The sequence below is a fragment of the Cervus canadensis genome, chromosome 19, assembly GCF_019320065.1.
Source record: "Cervus canadensis isolate Bull #8, Minnesota chromosome 19, ASM1932006v1, whole genome shotgun sequence".
Lineage (NCBI taxonomy): Eukaryota > Metazoa > Chordata > Mammalia > Artiodactyla > Cervidae > Cervus > Cervus canadensis.
In genome coordinates, this window is record NC_057404.1 from 38,893,127 (window position 1) to 38,907,970 (window position 14,844).

General features: G+C 40.3%; 1 protein-coding gene across 1 annotated transcript in view; it reads left to right on the plus strand.

Annotated features, from left to right (window-relative positions):
* Window positions 1-14,219, plus strand: part of LOC122422362 (microsomal triglyceride transfer protein) — a 54,374-nt gene extending 40,155 nt beyond the window's left edge. Inside the window, exons 16-18 of the mRNA XM_043438851.1 lie at window positions 7,370-7,494; window positions 11,020-11,190; window positions 12,736-14,219. Of these exons, the coding sequence (XP_043294786.1) occupies window positions 7,370-7,494; window positions 11,020-11,190; window positions 12,736-12,907 (468 nt within the window). The 3' untranslated portion in view covers window positions 12,908-14,219. The remainder of the gene's footprint in view (window positions 1-7,369; window positions 7,495-11,019; window positions 11,191-12,735) is intronic.
* Window positions 14,220-14,844: the final 625 nt, after the last annotated feature.

Below are 14,844 nucleotides of genomic sequence, written 5' to 3' on the forward strand. Positions count from 1 at the left end.
GTTGAATGGGTCTATGAAGACCTACAAGACCTTTTAGAACTAACACCCAAAAAAGAGGTCCTTTTCATTATAGGGGGCTGGAATGAAAAACTAGGAAGTCAAGAAATACCTGAAGTAACAGGCAAATTTGGCCTTGGAGTGCAGAAAGAAGCAGGGCAAAGGCTAATAGAGTTTTGCCAAGAGAACGCACTGGTCATAGCAAACACCCTCTTCTAACAACACAAGAGAAGACTCTACACATGGACATCACCAGATGATCAACACCAAAATCAGATTGATTATATTCTTTGCAGCCAAAGATGGAGAAGCTCTATACAGTCAGCAAAAACAAGACTGGGAATGGACTGTGGCTCAGATCATGAACTCCTTATTGCCAAATTCAGACTTAAATTGAAGAAAATAGGGAAAACCACTAGATCATTCAGGTATGACCTAAATCAAATCCCTTATGATTATACAGTGGAAGTGAGAAATAAATAGAAGGGATTAGATCTGATAGAGTACCTGAAGAATTATGGATGGAGATTTGTGAAATTGTACAGAAGGCAGTGATCAAGACCATCCCCAAGAAAAAGAAATGCAAAAAGACAAAATGGTTGTCTGAGGATGCCTTATAAATAGCTGTGAAAAGAAGAGAAGTGAAAGGCAAAGGAGAAAAGGAAAGATATTCCCACTTGAATGCAGAGTTCCAAAGAACAGCAAGGAGAGATAATAAAGACTTCCTCAGCAATCAGTGCAAAGAAATAGAGGAAAACAATAGAATGGGAAAGACTAGAGATCTCTTCAAGAAAATCAGAGATACCAAGGGAACATTTCATGCGAAGATGGGCACAATAAAGGACAGAAATAGTATGGACCTAACAGAAGCAGAAGATATTGAGAAGAAGTGGCAAGAATACACAGAAGAACTATACAAAAAAGATCTTCATGACCCAGATAATCACGATGGTGTGATCACTCACCTAGAGCCAGACATCCTGGAATGTGAAGTCAAGTGGGCCTTTGGAAGCATCACTATGAACAAAGCTAATAGAGGTGATGGAATTCCAGCTGAGCTCTTTCAAATCCTGAAAGATGATGCTGTGAAAGTGCTGCACTCAATATGCTGGCAAATTTGGACAACTCAGCAGTGGCCACAGGACTGGGAAATTTCAGTTTTCATTCCAACCCCTAAGAAAGGCAATGCCAAAGAATGCTCAAACTACTGCACAATTGCACTCATCTCACACGCTAGCAAAGTAATGCTCAAAATTCTTCAAGCCAGGCTTCAACAGTATGTGAACTATGAACTTCCAGATGTTCATGCTGGTTTTAAAAAAGGCAGAGGAACCAGAGATCAAATTGCCACCATCCGCTGGATCATCAAAAAAAGCAAGAGAATTCCAGAAAAACATCTACTTCTGCTTTATTGACTATGCCAAAGCCTTTGACTGTGTGGATCACAATAAACTGTGGAAAATTCTGAAAGAGATAGGAATACCAGACCACCTGACCTGCCCCGTGAGAAATATGTGTGCAGGTCAAGAAGCAACAGTTAGAACTGGACATGGAACAACAGACTGGTTCTATATAGGGAAAGGAGTATGTCAAGGCTGTATATTGTCACCCTGCTCATTTAACTTATATGCAGAGTACATCATGTGAAATGCTGGGCTGGAGGAAGCACAAGCTGGAATCAAGATTGCCAGGAGAAATATCAATTACCCAGATATGCAGATAACGCCACCCTTATGGCAGACAGCGAAGAAGAAGTAAAGAGCCTCTTGATGACAGTGAAAGAGGAGAGTGAAAAAGTTGGCTTAAAACTCAACATTCAGAAAACTAAGATCATGGCATCTGGTCCCATCACTTCATGGCAAATAGATGGGGAAATAGTGGAAACAGTGACAGACTTTATTTTTGGGGGGCAAGATAAAGTCACTGCAAAATAATGTCAAAATCACTGCAGATGGTGACTACAGCCATGAAATTAAAAGACACTTACTCCTTGGAAGGAAAGTTATGACCAACCTAGACAGCATATTAAAAAGCAGAGACATTACTTTGCCAACAAGGGTCCGTGTAGTCAAAGCTATGATTTTTCCAGTAGTCATGTATGGGGGTGAGAGTTGGACTATAAAGAAAGCTGAGCTCCAAAGAATTGATGCTTTTGAATTGTGGTGTTGGAGAAGACTCTTGAAAGTCCTTTGGACTGCAAGGAGATCCAACCAGTCCATCCTAAAGGAAATCAGTCCTGAATATTCATTGGAAGGATTAATGCTAAAGCTGAAACTTCAATTCTTTGGCCACCTGATGTGAAGAACTGACTCATTTGAAAAGACCCTGATGCTGGGAAAGTTTGAAGGCAGGAGGAGAGGGGATGGCAGAGGATGAGATGGTTGGATGGCATCACTGACCCAATGGACATGAGTTTGAGTAAACTCTGGGAGTTGGAGATGGAGAGGGAAGCCTGGTGTGCTGCAGTCCACGGGGTCGCAAAGATTTGGACATGACTGAGCGACTGAACTGAACTGAATTGAACTGAGTTACGTCCTGTGTACTCTTGGGCAGTTACTTCATAGCTTTATACCAGGAATTCCTACACATAAAGTGAGGTATTTGGAACAGATGATTCTAAGTTTTTATTAGTTTTGTTCTTTGCTGGATAACTCGAGGATTTTGATCTGTTGGGTTTTGCTTATTAAATCAAAGATTTTAAGATCTGTAAGTGACCTGAAGTATCAGATTTACTAACAATCCACCCAATCATCATTGGTTGCAACTAGAAATTAATTCCCTTTCTTTATTATTCTTGATAACAGTTTAGGATAGCTATGTATAACAACAACAACAAAAACTTAATTTAGGGTAGCTTGACCAAATAGTTTGATTTTTGTCATGTAAAAGATATATAGAAGTAGATAGTCCAGGGCTGATATGGCAACCCTATGTATTATTAGGATGCAGGTTCTTTTCCCATATTTACTTGTGGCTTTTAACCTCATTTTGCCACCTCGTGATTCTCAGATGGCTGTTGTACTTCCAGAACTAATTTCTCATTCCAGGAAGGAAGAGGGAAGGGTAAGGGGCATCAGAGTCTGACTCTTTTCAAGAACCATCCTACAAGCCCTATCTCTTTCTAAAAAAGAAAAGCATCTGCAAATGGAAGTCCTTTGTTGTGACCAAAACTGTGTCATATGGCTTTCTCTAGCTGCAAGAGAAGCTGGTAAATGTAAATTTTCTTGGTGGTTGTACTGACACTCTGAACAAAACTTTGTTTCTGTTACTATGAATGAAAAGAAGGAAACCAGCAATGCCTCTAATACCCATTAATTCTCAGAATCACACATGAAAAATTGTTCCCAAATTAATCAGAGAACTGCACATCATTACACTGCACATTTTCACTAAAGTGTTACCTCTGGGAGATGCATCTTTTTTTTCAGTCAGGGGGCTGTGGTGGGTCTTTGTTGCTGCACATGGGCTTTCTCTAGGTGTGCGGGCCTCTCACTGTGGCGGCTTCTCTTGTTGCGGAGTGCAGAAGACTAGGCACACAGACGTCAGCAGTGGCAGCATGTGGGCTCAGTAGTTGGGGCTCATGGGCTTAGTTGCTCCACAGCGTGTGGGATTTTCCCAGATCAGAGATCAAATCGGTGTCCCCAGCATTGCAAGGTGGGTTCTTAACCACTGGACCACCAGGGAAGTGCTGGGGAAATGCATTCTTAATGATTGCCTTCTCCATCTCCACTAAGGACTTGAAGAAGTCCTAAGCGTGCTGAGAAAGTAGTCCACAATTTAAGATGCAGGAATAATAATAGTTTAATATCATCTATATGTACTCACCTTCCCATCAGCAATGCTTAATGTCTGAATCAGATATTAAACTTGATGCAAACATAAATACTAATCTAGACCAGGGTTGGGAAACAATTTATGTAAAGGGCAAGAAGTAAATAGTTTAGGCTCTGTGAGACATACGGTCTCTGCCATTGTAGAGTGACAATAGCTATAAATGATATATTAACATATGAGTGCGGCAGTGTTCCAATAAAATTTTATTTACAAAAGTAGTCAGCGGGCCAGGTCTGCCTGCAGTCCATAGTTTGCCAACCCCTGATCTAGATTATCTTTATGGTTTTTCTTTTTTTCTTTTTCTTTTTTTTTGGTTTTTCTTTTTTTTAAACAATTTTTTATTGAAGCATAGTTGATTTAAAATGTTGTGTAAGTTTCTACCATACAGTAAAGTGATTTAAGTTATTGTATTTTTTTTTATTAATTAAGTTAGGGCACCACAGACATATTCTAGGAGAAAGATCTTCACTTAGCTATGAAACATAGCCCAGTGGCAGTGTATTTTAAATTTAAGTATTTGGCAGATCTCAATTTATTATAGAAATGAGCCGTTTGAGTCTCCCTGGCTCTGCAGAGCACTCCAGTAATGCAATTCCAGCTTGAGAGGCACATACCACTCTAGGTCAAGTGCTGACATTGAAGGAAATTTTGGCAGTTGAGGGACTGTCACAGCCACCAGGGCAGATGGAATTACCCTGTACTCTCTCTCTCTCTGTCTCTCTTTTGGCTAATTGGATTACTCCTCAGAGAAGGATGTTTGATAAAGTCAGATTAATAGGGGGATCCTCTTTAGCCAGCAAAGAACAAACTTTCCTGAATGGAAGCAATCGGGTGAGTTGTCAAAATATGGGTGTCTGAGCTATAAGGGACACCTTTAGGACCAAAAGTAAAAGACCAAAGGGGTCCCATTAGCTACAAATACAAAGTTCCAGTATCTTGTTCTTCTAGTTCATGGACAAGAATTAAATATGCACTCTGAGTCACACAAGACATAAACCTATTGCTGTTTTAGTCACTAAATTGTGTCCGATTCTTTTGTGATGCCATGGTCTGTAGCCCACCAGGCTCCGCAGTCCATGGGGTTTCCCAGGCAAGAATACTGGAGTAGTTTACCATTGCCTACTCCAAGGGGTCTTCCTGACCCAGAGATTGAGCCCAAGTCTCCTGCCTTGGCAGGCGGGTGCTTTACTGCTGAGCCACCAGGGAAACCCATAAGCCTGTACTTCATCTTTTTTTGCAATATTTCTTAGAACAGGCTTCCTTGCACAGTAGGAGACGAGTGAGAGTTATGATTTTGTGATAGTCATGCATGGTAGTAGAAAAGTCTCCCCACTAGAGACCATCTGGATATCCAGTCTAGCTGCACAGGTAGCCTCCAAGCCTCATTTTTCTTTTCAATCTTCCGATATAATGCCAACCATGGAAGATTTGAATGGAAATTAAATGAGAAACAAAATACAGAGCTTCAAGGGGCACAATAGATATTAAAAAACCATTTGTTCTACTTATTTTACATCCCTCAAAAATTAGAACCACTGTGCTGTGTGATTTAGTCCCTTTCATGAAGGAAAGAGTGGTTTGTCCTTCTACTGGGGTCAGTGGTCTATCCTGAACATATTCCTCTGTGATTATATGTAAGAATTCTTCTTTGATCCCTTTGCGTGAGAGGTGGAATCTTCCCAGAAAGCCAAGGCTCTCCTCAAAACCCACACTGCAGTAGAAATGTTCTCTCCCTACAAAAGGCACATTGTCTAATGGCCGTGAAATGTTCTTTCCCATGGTGCTTGGTGTGTTTTGACACCCACGTAATGTATGGTCAGTGGGAAAACCAAAGTCTACATCATAGACCTCTGCTGAGTTGGGTGGACTAACAAGATTATAGCTTTAAAATTGGGAACATAGAATGTGATCCAAAGAAAGAAATACTTCTGAGGCAGGGCACACAGTAGGGCCCATTTGGAAGCGGTCACCATCATGGTACAAATGCAGAATTTGTATCTTGTTTCTGCAGTTCATAGGCATGGGTTACAATTTGAACATGCTAATTTAGTTTTTTTCAGGATAATTTGTGTTCCTCCATACTAGTTGTGATGCCTGAGACAACCCCTGCATCCTCCCACAACCACATTTTGTTCTAGACTTAATGTAGCAGTAGGTATCCTTAGGGCTGTCTCCTAATGTGTCCTGAGCTCTGCATCAAGAATCTCATGTTTTCATCTGAATGTCTTTCAGACCAAAGGTAGTTTCATGCCACCATCAGACTTTTTTAGTAAACCAGGTTCTATGACTGAGATTCTTGCCACTCTTTTTGGAAAGTTGGAGAAAATCCAGGGAGATCAATGACCAACACAATCCTCTCTAGAAATTAAAATTGCAGTGTTAATAGTTGATGAAAGCATGGTTTGTTTGGTCTGAGTAGGGCAGTCACATAAAGAAATTAGTCATGCTGCCAGTTGCCATGAACCTAAGATCTTTGGAGGAATATAAAAATTAAGGGTACTGAGCCTTTTTCGCAGAACTGTTGCATTTCCAACATTGTCCCGGGGCAATCTGATTCCAACCCTGCTGAAGAAGTTTTCAGCCAACATCACCCCGTCTAGTGTACACAGAAATTGCAAGACTTAAAAGGTATATGCTGGCAATCAGTATAAAACAATGGGCTTCAGACAACTACAAAGTTGCTGAGGATGGACTATGTTTGTACAAGATTACTGTCGCTCTGGAATATGCTGTGGGGTTCATGTTGATCGTTTTTGTTATATTGATGTCATTCCAAACGTCAAGCAATAGGGTATTAAAGCTTAGTTAAGTTACCCTGCCTTTCTTTCCCAGCTTTCCTTTCCTAGGCAATTTGTAGAATTTGTACACGGCACCAGCAGTTTTTATCTTTCCTTACATTTGCCAGCAAGATGCAGTTTACTTTATTTGACACAGCACATAACTATAGAAGGGCTAAAGGATTTCTGGAAATCATTTATCCCAGCCCTCATCCCCACCCCAAAGCCAATGCTGGATTTCCAACGGAGATGGCTTCATTTTTCCTAGTCTATTGGCTCTCAAATTTGGGTGCATCAGAATCACATGAGGGCTTGTTAAAACACAGATCCCTGGGCACCACCCTCAGAGTTTCTAATTCAGTAGATAGGGAGCTTGCATTCCTAACACGTTCCATGAATGCTCCTGTTACTCATCAGAGAACCACACTTTGAGAACCATATTCCTCCCAAAGTGAGGCAAAGATTGAGAGAAAGCACCCTTCTCAGCTGACACTTTACTTCTTCAGTATTTTAATTCATTAAATAATGTAGCATATCAGTAATCTACTTCCAGTGATCAAGATTAGAATGTGTTTCCCAGCCTAGAGGAAGACTTCATCATTCACACAACTCCAATGGTATCACAGGAGGAACGTGCTGTTAGAAAGTGGCTGGCTGAATTGTGCTGCTGTTTCTCTTCCCCCTCTCCCTTCACCTTCCCCTTTCCCCTCTTCCTCCTTCCCTTTCTCCTTCTAACTGTTATTACATACTTTTGTTTCTAGGAGCTTCAGCTGCAATCTGGACTTAAGGCCAATATGGATGTCCAGGGTGGTCTAGCTATTGATATCACAGGTGCCATGGAGTTTAGTCTATGGTATCGTGAATCTAAAACCCGAGTGAAAAATCGGTAAGCCTATGTATAGTATTCTGTGAAAAGAACCACAGAGGTTTCTTTTCTAATTTTATTGAAGTAAGGTTGATTTACAATGTTAGTTTCTGCTGTACAGCAAATTATTTGGTTTTATTGATACATATATATGTTCCTTTTCATATTCTTTTCCATTATGGTTTATCATAGAAAATTGAATATAGTTCCCTGTGCTATACAGTAGGATCTTGTTATTTATCCATTCTATATATAATAGTTTACAACTTCTAATAGCAAACTCCCAATCTTTTCCTTCCCCTCCCCACTCCCTCTTGGCAACCACAAGACTGTTCTCTATATGCAGAGAGATGTTTTTGGAATTCTTTAACCTTCCAACACCTCAAATTCTATGCTTTCTATTTGTAATCATTAAATCATAGAGTGGAGAGTAACCATGGGAAGTCATTCTTACCATAGATCCTTATGAGCAGGTAGGTATCTAATACAACTTAGAGAAGGATCTTTTTGCTTTTAAAGACATCCATGGACAGCTTGCCCAGTGGGTGAGACATCCATCTTCTCTTGGTATTCCACTTTCAGTTCAGTTCAGTCGCTCAGTAATGTCCGACTCTTTGAGACCCCATGGACTGCGGGACACCAGACTTCCCTGTCCATCACCAACTCCTGGAACTTGCTCAAACTCATGTCCATCGAGTCGGTGTTGCCATCCAACTATCTCATCCTCTGTCATCCCCTTCTCCTCCTGCCTTCAGTCTATCCCAGAATCGGGGTCTTTTCCAAGGAGTCAGTTCTTCACAAAAGAGGGACAAAGTATTGGAGCTTCAGCATCAGTCCTTCCAATGAGTATTCAGGACTGATTTCCTTTAGGATTGACGGGTTTGATCTCCTTGCAGTCCAAGGGACTCTCAAGAGTCTCCTCCAATACCACAGTTTAAAAGCATCAATTCTTCAGTGCTCAGCTTTCTTTATGGTCCAACTCACATCCATACGTGACTACTGGAAAAACCATAGCTTTAACTAGACAGACCTTTATTTTGCTTTTTAATATGATGTCTAGGTTGGTCATAGCTTTTACAGTCATGAAACAAGCAGGGTGATAAAATATTCCACTTTAGGAGTTGAGAATGCTGTCATAAAACTTTACTTTTAAGCAAATTGTTTTAGCTTATCCCTCTTGTTGAGATTTCAAATCTTTCTTGTTTTGCTGTCTTCAGTGGAGAAAAAAAGATGATCACTTTTGTGCAGAATCTAAGTCTTAAATATTCTGAGTCCTTTAAGTGTATTTATCAGTGTTCATTTTTCCAAACAGAATTTTCTCAGGTCCTTTAGCTTTTTAAATTTACCCATTAGATCAAATGAAAGCATTTTATTTTGACCTTAAAGCATCTTTGAACCAGCATTATAATAAAAAGGATTATTCTTCTGTTTGTTATAGTATTGAAGAAAATAAAATGAAAATGAAATTAATGTTTACATTTTTGGATATTTAAAAATACAGTGGGGCAGAAGTGAGATAGGAGTGCTAAAATTAGATTTTTAAAATTTATTTTGAATAATGGATGAAAGAATTGAGAAAAATCAAAAGGTAGCACATTTAATATGGAAGATGACCCTCAGGGTTACTAAAAGGAACCGAAGAATGAGAATGGGAGAAGCTTTCAGAAGGATAAGCAATGTACTTTAGGGATTCCCCCCGAATCAGTCATCTTTCACCTCTTTCTGATGTATTTTCTGGATAGAAGTTTTCCCAAATTAAACTGAATTGAATTATTTGCAGAAGGAAGTCAACAATAGCAATGCAAAAAAAAAAAAAAAAATCTGGCTTTTTGAAAGGGACACAGTATCACTAAGTGTCTACCAGTGTCCACATTATAGCCAATTCATCTTCAATTTTCCATTTGCTCATTTAAAGATGATCTAAGCCTTTGTTGAGTGTAAGATGTGAGAAGCTATGGTAAAGGATTCAGGGATTTTTTTTAACTTATTTTAATTGGAGGCTAATTACTTTACAATATTATAGTGGTTTTTGCCATACATTGACATGAGTCAGTCATGGGTGTACCTGTGTTCCCCATCCTGAACCCCCCTCCCACCTCCCTCCCCATCCCATCCCTCTGGGTCATCCCAGTGCACCAGCCCTGAGCGCCCTGTCTCATGCATAGAACCTGGACTGGAGATCTGTTTCACATATGATAATATACATGTTTCAATGCTATTCTCTCAGATCATCCCACCCTCGCCTCCTGCCACAGAGTCCAAAAGACTGTTCAATACATCTGTGTCTCTTTTGCTGTTTCGCATATAGGGTTATCGGTACCATCTTTCTAAATTCCATATATATGCGTTTGTATACTGTATTGGTGTTTTTCTTACTTCACTTACTGACTTACTTCACTCTGTATAATAGGCTCCAGTTTCATCCACCTCATTAGAACTGATTCAAATGTATTCTTTTTAATGGCTGAGTAATATTCCATTGAGTATATGTACTACAGCTTTCTCATCCATTCATCTGCCGATGGACGTCTAGGTTGCTTCTACGTCCTGGCTATTATAAACAGTGCTGCGATGAATGTTGGAGTACACGTGTCTCTTTCAGATCTGGTTTCCTCGGTGTGTATGCCCAGCAGTGGGATTGCTGGGTCATATGGCAGTTCTATTTCCAGTTTTTAAGGAATCTCCACACTGTTCTCTATAGTGGCTGTACTAGTTTGCATTCCCACCAACAGTGTAAGAGGGTTCCCTTTTGGATTCAGGGATTTAAATGATACCACCTCTGACTTACTTTTCACTGGCAATGGCAGCAAGTGTGCTGTGAGTAGGACAGCAGACATTAGTAGGTCTATCAAAAGAGCATAACGTACAACTCAGATTTCATCTGAAGTCTGCAGTTAAATTAGAGTGGTCCTAGAGGTAAGCCTTCTACTAGAATTGCTTATCCTCTTCATTTTCCTCCAAACCTTTATCCCACTCAGTCCAGTCTGTGATTGTTGGAGAACCTATGATACCTGTCCTTTCTGAGGCATGCAATGTACATGCTGTAGAAATTGTTCTTCATGATACTGTATTTTTTAAAAATATCTTGGCAACCATAGACTTCTGTCACCAAAGACCTTTTAGAGAAAGTAATAAAATGAATTAAAATAGCTACATAGAAGCCAAAAGAGAGATCGTTACCAAGAAAATTGTTGTAAACATCAGCTGTCTTCTGGGTGAGCTTAGATTTTAAGATAAACAGGTATTTCTGACTTTCTGAAAGGACCAGATCCCAGGCATCTTTTCCTCTTGGCTCTTGGTATGCCCATATCAAACATTAATGCCAGATAGACATTTCATTCCCACATTTAGAACTGAAGGCTGGGAGAGGACTCAGAGGTAAGACAAATTTTCACTGCCCAGTTCCTAGAACTATCCAGAATTCTAAGCAAATATAGGTCACCTCTTAGTCCTTTTCCAGTTATCAATGTCAGAAATTCAGACCCCATGGTCTGTTAGTTCAGCTCAATTAAATGTGATTCATGGATTATTTTGCTCAATTTTTAGGGTAAGTGTGTTAATAACTGGTGACATCACGGTGGACTCCTCTTTTGTGAAAGCTGGCTTGGAAATTGGTGCAGAAACAGAAGCAGGCTTGGAGTTTATCTCCACAGTGCAGTTTTCTCAGTATCCATTTTTAGTTTGTCTGCAGATGGACAAGGAAGATGTTCCATACAGGTAAGAAACAGGACTTATGGAATGTTCCAGGGCCATCTAGAGTTCACCAGGAGCTTGCACCCAATTTTGAGCATTCCACAGAAATTAAAGGAAAATGGTAAAACCCAGTGAGACATGAATTTTCTTTAAATGAGTAAAGAATAATTGATAAGACTAAAAAAATAATGTCAGTTTCTAGCATTCCAAGAAACTATAATGACAAGTTCATTTGATTTTGGAGATAATATCATATTCTAGCCCAGAAATAATTTATCAAGGCAACAAAGAGATTTGATTTAGTGTAAGTTTCCACATAGTTTCAGCAAAAACACTAGATGCATATTTACTATCAGCTGTTTTCACAGTTTTCTCTTGGATAGAAAGCTCAAAACAGAACATCTGACAATCATTTACCATGGCTTAAAAGCCCAAATGAATTCACAAGTTTTATGTAATCGGTATAACAGCAACTTGCTCTGGTTTAAGTTTTGGCCCAAGCGTTAAGTGTTGGGGATTTTGAATTTTAAAAAACATGCTTTTATTAGAGTACTTGTGTGTGCATGCTCAGTCTCTCAGTTGTGTTAAACTCTTTGTGACCCCATGAACTATAGCCTGCCAGGCTCCTCTGTCCGTGGAATTCTCCAGGCAAGAACACTGGAATGGGTTGACATTGCCTTCTCCTGGGGATCTTCCCAACCCAGGGATCAAACCCAGGTCTTTTGCATTACAGGCAGATTCTTTACCATCTGAGCCACCAGGGAAGCTTCTCTGAGGCTCTTAAGCAGTTGCTAATTTATATTAACTTATGTCTAGAATGGACTTCCCTGGTGGCTCAGACGATAAAGAATCCTCCTGCCAATGCAGTAGACCTGGGTTCAATCCCTGGGTCAGGAAGATCCCCTGGAGAAGGGAAAAGCTACCCTCTCTAGTATTCTTGCCTGGAAAATCCAATGGACAGAGGGGCCTGGTGGGCTACAGTCCATGGGATCACAAAGAGTTGAACATGAATGAGCGACTAACACACACAGACATCTAGAATAAACCTCCATTAACACATTAAAAAGAAAATCAACCTTCCGGTGGTCAAAATGCAATGACCAGCAGCCCAGGCACAAGGCTAACTGATCTGGTTCCACATTTCACTTGGCCCAGAACTCTAGGGATGTTTCCCTGACAGCATTGTTGGCTTAAACCCAGATGGATTTGCTCCTTACTGAAAGGGGAGTACCCCAAAGGCAGGGCCCCTGGAATGAGCGATGGGGGACATAGCAAAGCCTAGAAAGCCTAGCAGCATCTCCAAAAATCTGAGAGGGATTTGGTCCTTCATTCCAGAAAAATGAGTGGCAGGACTCTCATATCCCAGGCCTGTGAAGTGTATCTGTTAGTGGAAAAAGAAATGGGAAGGGAAAAATCACCCCACTCGTGGGAATGAAAGCTTTGGTACTAACATCCTTTCTCAAATGGCTTTGACTCAGAAGCTTGAAGTGTTCATTCAATAACTGGGCTCTGATGGGTGTGGCGTGACTTTAATATGTGTGTGATTTTGTTATTGTTGTTATCATGCAGGCAGTTTGAGACAAAATATGAAAGGCTGTCTACAGGCAGAGGTTATGTTTCTCGGAAGAGAAAAGAAAGCCTAATAGGAGGATGTGAATTCCCGCTGCACCAAGAGAACTCTGACATGTGCAAGGTGGTGTTTGCTCCTCAACCAGAGAGTAGTTCCAGTGGTTGGTTTTGAAACTGATGGGGGCTGTCTCACTAGACTCCATCTCGCTGGAAGGGATACAATGTGACACGCCTAAGTATTGCTCTCTGAGAGCACAGTGTTTACATATTTACCTGTATTTAAGAGTTTTGTAAAATGTGATGAAAAACCTCACATAATCAAGTTTGGGCCTGAATCATTCGATACAACCCACAGTGTCATTCTGAGCCAATCTATGTGATCCTTTTAGTGGCATTCTTAGTTTTCCTGCATCTCTCTCAAATCACATTTACTACTGTGAAACCAGTTCTGCCCTAAGAAGAAACTATTGTTTAAAAAAAAAAGACATACACACACTCGGGGGAGCATAATTTTGTTTCAAAAATGTTCAATCACTGTATGAAGTCCTTGGTAAAAATCTTACATGGCTTGTCTCTACCAAACATGCCCAATCAGGAAAGTAGAACTTTTTGTTGCTGTTTTTAGGGGGTAAGAGGGGAAAGAGACATGACTTTTAAAGGTTTCTGTCAACTACGTTCAAGAATTAATATTTATCTCTTCTGTTGTTAGTTTTATTGAGCACTGAGGTAGGAGGCACACAGAATTGACACGTACCATCTCGTCTCTCTGCTGGCCACATAGATTGCTAGAAGAAAGCCTGTCAGTCCTCTGCCTTCTGCCTTACAAAAATGTCAGACTGAGCTTATCAGAATTAGAAATACTAACTTCAGGAACTCCATTTGACTTTTCTTGTGCTGTGTCTCATTGAGACTTCAGTGTGGTCCACTGTCCTTTATAAGGAAGATCCGCAAATATTCATCATTTTTTATCTTTCAACCAATTGTTTTGTGGTGGAAGTTCCAGTCTTGTTGGACTACAATCTGCAAAGGCTGGGAGAACTTAATAATACTTTAAGGAACTGGTGGATTTGGATTCTAAAATATGAAATCAAGAAAAGAATGTCTCTATTTGTACAAATTAAAAGAGACATTAAAAAAGACATCTCTTACGTCTCCTGTACTGGCAGGTGGGTTCTCTACTACTAGCGATCAGTACTTTACTCTTTTTACGGTTGAATAATATCCCATTATATAAATATGCCATTTAACAGTTGATGAACATTTGGATAGTTTTCACCTTTTCATATGTTAACCATTTTCAGGTATTTACTAATAAAACAGACACATATGTTAATAGTGACAGGTCCCAAACAGATAACAGGTGCTCACTTATCCATGAAACACGCACACACACACACATATACAATGGAAGTTTAAGTAGCCTACCATTAATTGTAAATTTAAGATGATATGTGATGAAATAAATATGTGGAATTCCTACTGAATTGCTTTTGTCTTCTATTACTTGGTTGTTGTCATTCAGTCACTAAGTCATGTCCAACTCTTTGCAACCCCATGGACTGCAGCACGCCAGGCTTCCCTGTCTTTACTATCTCCAAGTTTGTTCAGACTGGTGTCCACTGAGTCAGCGATGCATCCAGCCACCCATTACTTTGAGCACCGTGTTTGTCTGTTACCCTCACTTTCTGAGCTCAGACGCATACACAACTGAGGCTCTACAGCTCCACAGAACAGGCCGGGTGCTCTGATGAGTGGTCAGAGTCCTTTGGAAAACACACTGCTGAAAACAGCAGCAGTCAGAAGCTCTTAAAAACAAGCTCTAAGCCCAGTTTTTTAAAACTTTGGACCAGCATACTTACTGTGTTATTGAGAAAAGAAAAAGGACTAAAAAGCAGGAGGGTTTGGGGGGTACTGGTAGTGGTGGTGGCATTGGCCTTGGAGGAAACATTCTATAGAGACACTGTTGTTGCAGCAAAAGCAAGTTGATGGCAGAGCACTGAGCTTAAGGTATTGTGAGCTAAGAAGCCCCGGCCATGTGATGCTTAGCAAATCCCAGCTACTTCTGTAACAGCCTGTGTGGTGTGTGTGTGTGCATGCTTAGTCGTGTCC